This window comes from Rutidosis leptorrhynchoides, chromosome 9, assembly GCF_046630445.1.
Source record: "Rutidosis leptorrhynchoides isolate AG116_Rl617_1_P2 chromosome 9, CSIRO_AGI_Rlap_v1, whole genome shotgun sequence".
Taxonomy (NCBI): Eukaryota; Viridiplantae; Streptophyta; class Magnoliopsida; order Asterales; family Asteraceae; genus Rutidosis; species Rutidosis leptorrhynchoides.
The window spans coordinates 43,176,685-43,187,131 of NC_092341.1; the positions used below are offsets into that span (position 1 = coordinate 43,176,685).

The 10,447-nt window shown below is 31.8% G+C and overlaps 1 protein-coding gene across 1 annotated transcript; it reads left to right on the forward strand.

Annotated features, from left to right (window-relative positions):
* Nucleotides 1-6,200: 6,200 nt before the first annotated feature.
* On the forward strand, nt 6,201-9,437 carry LOC139867007 (BTB/POZ and TAZ domain-containing protein 1-like). The gene is made up of 5 exons (XM_071855315.1): nt 6,201-6,415; nt 6,635-6,768; nt 7,229-7,532; nt 7,748-8,067; nt 8,963-9,437. The coding sequence occupies exons 1-5, from the start codon at nt 6,305-6,307 to the stop codon at nt 9,165-9,167; spliced, it is 1,074 nt and encodes a 357-aa protein (XP_071711416.1). The 5' UTR covers nt 6,201-6,304; the 3' UTR covers nt 9,168-9,437.
* The last annotated feature ends 1,010 nt before the right edge of the window (nt 9,438-10,447 follow it).

Genomic DNA, 10,447 nt, shown 5'->3' on the forward strand with positions numbered 1-10,447 from the left:
TGTATTTGAAGAAAGTCGTCTCCAGACATGGAATACCAATCTCTATTATATCTGATAGGGATGGCAGATTTATTTCAAGATTCTAGCAGACATTACAGCAAGCATTAGGAACTCGTCTAGACATGAGTATTGCCTATCATCCACAAACTGATGGGCAAAGCGAAAGGAGGATACAAACGCTTGAAGACATGCTACGATCATGTGTTATTGATTTCGGAAACAGTTGGGATCGACATCTACCGTTAGCAGAATTTTCCTACAACAACAGCTACCATTCAAGCATTGAGATGGCGCCGTTTGAAGCACTTTATGGTAGAAAGTGCAGGTCTCCGATTTGTTGGAGTGAAGTGGGGGATAGACAGATTACGGGTCCGGAGATTATACAAGAAACTACCGAGAAGATCATCCAAATTCAACAACGGTTGAAAACCGCCCAAAGTCGACAAAAGAGCTACGCTGATATTAAAAGAAAAGATATAGAATTTGAAATTGGAGAGACGGTCATGCTTAAAGTTGCACCTTGGAAAGGCGTTGTTCGATTTGGTAAACGAGGGAAATTAAATCCAAGGTATATTGGACCATTCAAGATTATTAATCGTGTCGGACCAGTAGCTTACCGACTTGAGTTACCTCAACAACTCGCGGCTGTACATAACACTTTCCACGTCTCGAATTTGAAGAAATGTTTTATTAAAGAAGATCTCACTATTCCGTTAGATGAAATCCAAATCAACGAAAAACTTCAATTCATCGAAGAACCCGTCGAAATAATGGATCGTGAGGTTAAAAGACTTAAGCAAAACAAGATACCAATTGTTAAGGTTCGATGGAATGCTCGTAGAGGACCCGAGTTCACCTGGGAGCGTGAAGATCAGATGAAGAAGAAATACCCGCATCTATTTCCAGAAGATTCGTCAACACCTTCAACAGCTTAAAATTTCGGGACGAAATTTATTTAACGGGTAGGTACTGTAGTGACCCGAACTTTTCCATGTTTATATATATTAATTGAGATTGATATTTACATGATTAAATGTTTCCAACATGTTAAGCAATCAAACTTGTTAAGACTTGATTAATTGAAATATGTTTCATATAGACAATTGACCACCCAAGTTGACCGGTGATTCACGAACGTTAAAACTTGTAAAAACTATATGATGACATATATATGGATATATATATATATATATATATATATATATATATATATATATATATATATATATATATATATATATATATATATATATATATATATATATATATATATATATATAGTTAACATGATACTATGATAAGTAAACATATCATTAAGTATATTAACAATGAACTACATATGTAAAAACAAGACTACTAACGTAATGATTTTTAAACGAGACATATATGTAACGATTATCGTTGTAAAGACATTTAATGTATATATATCATATTAAGAGATATTCATACATGATAATATCATGATAATATAATAATTTAAAATCTCATTTGATATTATAAACATTGGGTTAACAACATTTAACAAGATCGTTAACCTAAAGGTTTCAAAACAACACTTACATGTAACGACTAACGATGACTTAACGACTCAGTTAAAATGTATATACATGTAGTGTTTTAATATGTATTTATACACTTTTGAAAGACTTCAATACACTTATCAAAATACTTCTACTTAACAAAAATGCTTACAATTACATCCTCGTTCAGTTTCATCAACAATTCTACTCGTATGCACCCGTATTCGTACTCGTACAATACACAGCTTTTAGATGTATGTACTATTAGTATATACACTCCAATGATCAGATCTTAGCAGCCCATGTGAGTCACCTAACACATTTGGGAACCATCATTTGGCAACTAGCATGAAATATCTCATAAAATTACAAAAATATGAGTAATCATTCATGACTTATTTACATGAAAATAAAATTACATATCCTTTATATCTAATCCATACACCAACGACCAAAAACACATACAAACACTTTTATTCTTCAATTTTCTTCATCTAATTGATCTCTCTCAAGTTCTATCTTCAAGTTCTAAGGGTTCTTCAAAAATTCTACAAGTTCTAGTTACATAAAATCAAGAATACTTTTATGGTGTTAACATGGTGTTCGAGGAGACCAGGGTTCGAGTCTCGGGGGGGGGGGATTTTCGTGAATTAACTTCGTGTGCTAACCACTAACATTGCCTTTCAAAAAAAAAAAAAAAAAAAAATCAAGAATACTTTCAAGTTTGCTAGCTCACTTCCAATCTTGTAAGGTGATCATCCAACCTCAAGAAATCTTTGTTTCTTACAGTAGGTTATCATTCTAATACAAGGTAACAATCATATTCAAACTTTGGTTCAATTTCTATAACTATAACAATCTTATTTCAAGTGATGATCTTACTTGAACTTGTTTTCGTGTCATGATTCTGCTTCAAGAACTTCGAGCCATCCAAGGATCCGTTGAAGCTAGATCCAATTTTCTCTTTTCCAGTAGGTTTATCCAAGGAACTTAAGGTAGTAATGATGTTCATAACATCATTCGATTCACACATATAAAGCTATCTTATTCGAAGGTTTAAACTTGTAATCACTAGAACATAGTTTAGTTAATTCTAAACTTGTTCGCAAACAAAAGTTAATCCTTCTAACTTGACTTTTAAAATCAACTAAACACATGTTCTATATCTATATGATATGCTAACTTAATGATTTAAAACCTGGAAATACGAAAAACACCGTAAAACCGGATTTACGCCGTCGTAGTAACACCGCGGGCTGTTTTGGGTTAGTTAATTAAAAACTATGATAAACTTTGATTTAAAAGTTGTTATTCTGAGAAAATGATTTTTATTATGAACATGAAACTATATCAAAAAATTATGGTTAAACTCAAAGTGGAAGTATGTTTTCTAAAATGGTCATCTAGACGTCGTTCTTTCGACTGAAATGACTACCTTTACAAAAATGACTTGTAACTTATTTTTCTGATTATAAACCTATACTTTTTCTGTTTAGATTCATAAAATAGAGTTCAATATGAAACCATAGCAATTTGATTCACTCAAAACGGATTTAAAATGAAGAAGTTATGGGTAAAACAAGATTGGATAATTTTTCTCATTTTAGCTACGTGAAAATTGGTAACAAATCTATTCCAACCATAACTTAATCAACTTGTATTGTATATTATGTAATCTTGAGATACCATAGACACGTATACAATGTTTCGACCTATCATGTCGACACATCTATATATATTTCGGAACAACCATAGACACTCTATATGTGAATGTTGGAGTTAGCTATACAGGGTTGAGGTTGATTCCAAAATATATATAGTTTGAGTTGTGATCAATACTGAGATACGTATACACTGGATCGTGGATTGATTCAAGATAATATTTATCGATTTATTTCTGTACATCTAACTGTGGACAACTAGTTGTAGGTTACTAACGAGGACAGCTGACTTAATAAACTTAAAACATCAAAATATATTAAAAGTGTTGTAAATATATTTTGAACATACTTTGATATATATGTATATATTGTTATAGGTTCGTGAATCAACCAGTGGCCAAGTCTTACTTCCCGACGAAGTAAAAATCTGTGAAAGTGAGTTATAGTCCCACTTTTAAAATCTAATATTTTTGGGATGAGAATACATGCAGGTTTTATAAATGATTTACAAAATAGACACAAGTACGTGAAACTACATTCTATGGTTGAATTATCAAAATCGAATATGCCCTTTATTATTAAGTCTGGTAATCTAAGAATTAGGGAACAGACACCCTAATTGATGCGAATCCTAAAGATAGATCTATTGGGCTTAACAAACCCCATCCAAAGTACCGGATGCTTTAGTACTTCGAAATTTATATCATATCCGAAGGGTGTCCCTGAATGATGGGGATATTCTTATATATTCATCTTGTTAATGTCGGTTACCAGGTGTTCACCATATGAATGATTTTTATCTCTATGTATGGGATGTGTATTGAAATATGAAATCTTGTGGTCTATTATTATGATTTGATATATATAGGTTAAACCTATAACTCACCAACATTTTTGTTGACGTTTTAAGCATGTTTATTCTCAGGTGATTATTAAGAGCTTCCGCTGTCGCATACTTAAATAAGGACGAGATTTGGAGTCCATGCTTGTATGATATTGTGTAAAAACTGCATTCAAGAAACTTATTTTGTTGTAACATATTTGTATTGTAAACCATTATGTAATGGTCGTGTGTAAACATGATATTTTAGATTATCATTATTTGATAATCTACGTAAAGCTTTTTAAACCTTTATTGATGAAATAAAGGTTATGGTTTGTTTTAAAATGAATGCAGTCTTTGAAAAACGTCTCATATAGAGGTCAAAACCTCGCAACGAAATCAATTAATATGGAACGTTTTTAATCAATAAGAACGGGACATTTCAATGGCTAAAACAATAATCTTCTTAATATACAACGTACAAGCATTAAATCATCAAGTCCAAACACTAAAAAGCTATTGGGACCCACAAATTCTATAACTAAACTTTAACATCCGTTAAATCCATGGTGAAAGCGGATAACTAAAGCGGGTAACTAGTTAGTGCCTATGGTTAGTTACGGGTAATGACGGGTAATGAACGAGTAACTAACGGATAACTAACTATATGGAGTGGTCTAAAAAAATAACAGAAATATGTATCAAAATAAGGTGAGATCCAGATATGATAGTAACACACTTATACTCTCGTTAAAGTAACGTAGTTGAAATATTCCAACAAGGTCAAATAGTTTGAACTAGTTTTCGAACCCTCGCTTCGCGCTGGGGGTTCGATTTTTAATGTATTTTATTGTGTTTAGTTACGGAGCCTGCGAGTGAAAAATCAACATATATGAAAAGTACCCTAAATATTTAGCGTTTTTTTTAAAGTGTCCGTTTTGCGTATAGTTAGTGACATTGTGTTCATAAAATTATTTCGAGTTTAAGGATGGCGTACGAAAAATTTAGCTCGCTGCGAGCTAGAAGATATGACCTGTTGAATATTTGAGTGGAGTCTATTTAAGATATTTTATGAAAATTTTGATTTGACGCTTTAACACCCTGTGTTGGGGGCCGATTTTAATTTTTGAAGAAAGTGTGGGGGTCTTTTGTGTTGTTAAAGAAAAAAAAAAGAAAAAAAAAAGATGAGAAGACGAAAATACCCCTGGTACTGTTCATAAGTTTTGTCTAATAGTTAATATGGTAATGATAGTTTTTCCTTCCTACTTGTCGGAATAATCAAATGGCTAGATTTGAATGTATGATTCTGAACAAACAAAGTTATATATAGGTGTTAATAAGGCATCAAAACCTCTAATTTGAAAGTGTACCAAACACCAAACTCTATATTCATTTCTGCAACAATGTGGTAAAGTATAATATTTAAGTTGGGTAACATTTAATTCATTTTCTTTTTATAACAACTAAGTATAATATTTGTGATATCAGCTGGGAATTTTTTTACCCAAAATACATACATACATATATCAATTACTTTTATTTCCAACAAACATTTACATATATATAAAGGGAAAAAAGTAAGTAGTAGTTGTTCATCAAATATTTATGTATTAATTTAGGTAACAACTAATTATATGTACTGATGTAAACCGAAATCATTATTAATGGGTAATCCCTGCTCATCAATAATTCCCAGTCGATTCAGAAGCTACTAAAATTGACGAAAGGGACAAAAGGGGTTTACATAATGAAAAGCATCAAAGGAAGCCGAACCTGTCGCTGGAAGTGGACACCTGATGCGGCGGGGATGCGTTGCTGGATTATTTTTTTTTTTTGTATCGTGCAGATGTGGTGCAGAGGTTAGAGAAGAAGGGTATGAAGCAAGGGAGAAGAGACTGGAAGGAAATAGAAGTTAGGAGAAGGAGTGGGTGGGTGTTGAGTGAAAAAAGACGATTATGCCCTTGAAAAGTGAGAAGGCGAAAATGGCCTTGGAACTATTCATAACGTTTGTATAGTAGTTAAATATGGTAATTTGATCAAATTATCAGAAAACAATTCTTGAAGGACTATATTTGCATGTTTACTAATACTTCAAGGGCTACACATGTAACTTAATATCTTCCACACATGGCTGGCTTGAGCTGTCTATATAATCATACACCAAACACTACAACAAAGCCACGAGATCACCGAAAATATTGGAAGGCTACCGTTAATTTCCCACCCCAGTAAACAGATACAATAATATAACTAACCTAAACAACCGTTTCCGCCGTTAAATTTATTTTCCGGCTGGCAAGATGTGTAGAAGTCCTGCATCTCCTACTGATTCCGATAATCATCCCTCACAAACATACATCCAGATTGTAACATCCAGTGGTCGTAAGATCCCGGTGCTCACAAACATTCTGGTAATATGTCACCTCATTAAATATTAGTCAAATATTTTTGCATATACTTGTACATTATTATTAGTACATACATAAAAAATAATCCGTTCATTGTTAAATCTATGTATATGTATAGTGATGTATATATAGATTAAACACTTTTTCATTTTAACCGGATTTCTCGTTAAAACTCGGTTCTATTACTTAATTGTATGTATCTAAACTGTGTATGTCATTCAGGCATCGGCTTCATCGGTGTTCAAAAGTGTAATTAATACGCCACGTAAAAATCGGAGCTCCGAGAAGAATATTCCAATCCTCGGTGTCCCGTGTGACGCGGTGGTGGTGTTCCTCGGATTTCTTCATTCCTACAAGTCAGTTTACCAACCATTTTATTGTATTTCAATGTTATTATACATAAATATAAATTAAATATAATCTAAATATTCACTTTTTAATTTTTTGACATGAAAAATAATACTTGTATCATCCATTAATTGCCTTTAAAAAGTCAATATTATCACTTCTTACGACATATTACTCGTAATACAATTACATATATGTTTTATTTATGCATATGTTTTATTTATTTATTAGTTACAAATCTTGCTAGCCGTATATCATCATATACACCGTCCAACCTAACTATGATTGAAACGTGGCACATCTGTCACCAATCACTGTTAAATCCTACACCGATATTTATTAGTTTAAGCTTATACTCTGTACTATATACTTTATCTTTTATATAATATAATTAAAAAAAATTAATTGAAATTAATTTCTATTTAATTTAAAAAATATTAATTGACCAAAAAGTCTATTTGTAAACAGGTGCACGGAAGAAGATATGGAAAAATACGGGATTCATTTATTGGCGTTATCTCACGTATACCTGGTCCCGCAACTAAAATCACGGTGTACTAAAGCTTTAATCCAACGGTTGACAACTGATAACGTGACTGATGTACTTCAACTAGCAAGACTCTGCGATGCACCTGATCTTTACCTCAAATGCATGAAACTCGTGTCTAATAGTTTCAAAATCGTTGAAAAAACCGAAGGCTGGAAATTTCTACAAAACAATGATCCTTTTCTTGAACTCGAAATCCTCCAATTCATCGATGAAACCGAATCGGTAATTATTCGTACAAATTTCATTAATTAAAAACACAAAATAATTTTTCTAACGTAGTCCTTATTACGCTGACATTAACACGTTTATGTTAGTTATTAAATTTACGGTGACAGTTACTTTATTGTACCTTTGTGTTAACAACAACTTTAAGTGTTGTCGTTAAAAATAATAAACATAATTATAATTAATTTTTTGTTCGAATTAAAAACGTGCAGAGGAGGAAGAGGAGCAGAAGGCATTTGAGAGAGCAAAATTTGTATTTTCAACTTAGTGATGCTATGGAATGTTTGGAACATATATGTACGGAAGGGTGTATAAGCGTGGGACCCTACGACAAGAAGCCCTGTAAGAACGGGACTCGGTGTAGTAAGTTTTCGATATGTCAAGGGCTTCAACTTACGATACATCATTTTGCTAATTGCAAGAAGAGAGTTAATGGAGGTTGTGTTCGATGTAAAAGAATGTGGCAACTTTTCAAACTCCATGCATCTATTTGTGAATCAACGGAGTCTACTTGTAAAGTTCCCCTTTGCAGGTAATTCTAAAACAAATAGATATTTTATTTAGTTATTAAATGGTAAATTAGTAGTCATATGCAAAACTTTAGGATAGACATGGAAAGGATCGGATGGTAGGTCGATAACTTTGTTAGATCCAGATTACGTATAAACATATATAAGCACGAAAAGTGGTGACATTTGATACAGAATCTCGATGTTTAAATCTTAAGGCTGAGTTAGTGTATAGAGTACTCCTTCGTGTCATAAACAAAAAATACACAGTTTAAGAAAAAGTCATAAAAGTACTGTACTTTCTATTTATTTTTCAGTTTACTTTTACTTTTTCTTTTTCCTTTAAATATATCCACATATATTAAGGGAATAATTGAACTTTAATTTCTTTTTCTTTTCAATTTATAGAAATGAAGAATTAGTACTCTTCGTGTATTCTTTCGTTTGATTATCTATAAAATTGCTTGCTTTTCTAAAAAAAAAAAAAATTGAAATGAAGAATTAAATTTTATATATCGCAAAATAAAATACTGAATAATTAATTAAAGATGGAAGAAGTATTTAATATGACTATTAATTGATATAAATGTTTTCAAAAGTTAGGGTCGTCAGTGTATACATCATAATTGTAATAACATGTGAAGATCGAGAAGTTGAGGAAAATAGGTGCAATGCTTTTGATAGCGATTGATGTACGCATATTTATTTTCTATTTAATAATCAAATACAAAATACAAATGACATTATTTACGAGTATTAAATTACTCCGTATTTAAAACTTTTAGTTTCTATGCAAACAATCAACACATAAAACATATACGGAGTAATAATTTATATACATTACTTTTTTGGCTTGATTATAGCTTTATTATTAGTTGGCCTTTAAGCTGATGATATGGTCGTTTTAAAATGTTTCAGCCGATTCAAGACGAAGTCCAAGGAAGAAATGAAGAACAAAAAAGAATCGATAGAGTGGGAGTTATTAGTAAAAAAGATTGTATTAGCAAAGGCCACGTCATCTTTGTTGTTGCCTAAGCGAAAAAGGGTGGAAGAAGACACAATAGCAACATGTAGGGAAGGTAACGATAATCATGATTATGTTATTAGAGATTTAGTTTGTTAATCATAGCAACGAATAATTAGTTGCTTAATTTTTATTTTTCTTTCTATGTCTCAAATCAAATAGGAACTAGTTAAAGACGCGCGGTTTCGCGAGATTTTTAAAAGATCTAATTATTTAAGCTATAAAATTAAAAAACTATTATTATATCTAAATAAATATTAAACCAAATGTTTTTTAAAGTTTCAAAATATACTAACGAACTATTATTAAGTCTATGATGAACATTAAACCAAATGTTTTATAAGGGATTCAAATTTTTAAAGTTTCAGAATGTACTAACGAATAAATAAGAAAACAAAATTTTGATTAAAATTAAATAAATCATCTCCGATATCGTGATGTAGTTTTAGGCGATTGAATTAAGAATTGTGGATGGTTATCTCAAATCTTCGTTGTATTTTTTCACATATTCGACAATGTAGTTGTTCTTGTTAGATGATCATGAATTGTGAATAGTGCTATAACTCTTTGTGTTGTTGTTAGTACTTTGTGCATCTCTGAGAAAGTCTTCTGTCGTAATCCGTCAGCCTATAATGAGTTTAAACATTATATTTGTAATAAAATGCATAATATTGTTATATTTTTTTAATTATTTAGAAGATGTATGAAGTTTATGATTTATTTTTTTTGAACGACAAACTTTGCATCAGTGTATCATTTATTTCAACGACACTCATCATTTGCACACACACACACACACGCGTTCGGGAGGAAACCCGAATCGCACTACAGGAACCCGATCCTTTAACCATCCCGAGGAGCAGGCGGACCGAGTTTGAATACTGAATGGATCCGGGAGAAAACCCCTAGGGTCAATCTGGATATTCATATTTCAGACAGATTAATTAATAGGATGGGCAGAGCGAGGCTCGAACTCATGGCCTAACCTCAACCCCAACACACGAGGTGAAGGGGATGCCATTGAAGTGATGCTTCGTTGGCATGAAGTTTATGATTTAGTATACCTCATCCATAAAGTTGTGCATAATAGTAAGTTTTTCAACTAAAAATGACATAGAATTGTGATAACTTGACCTTGCCGCTTCGTCTCCTTTATTCACAAAATCTTTCCTTGTTAAAGTATTTGATATTGTGGCTTCTAAATTTCTAAATCTTGTAGTAAGTGCAATCTCTTCGTTCGTAATTTCAGATGTTAAAGATTTCATTTTTTCAAGTTTAGGTCCAAAAACTTCAATATGATTGTTGATTAACTGTCACAATCGAGATTAAGTTAATGTATGTTAATCTCGAAATTGAAATATGAAAAAGTAGTTAATATA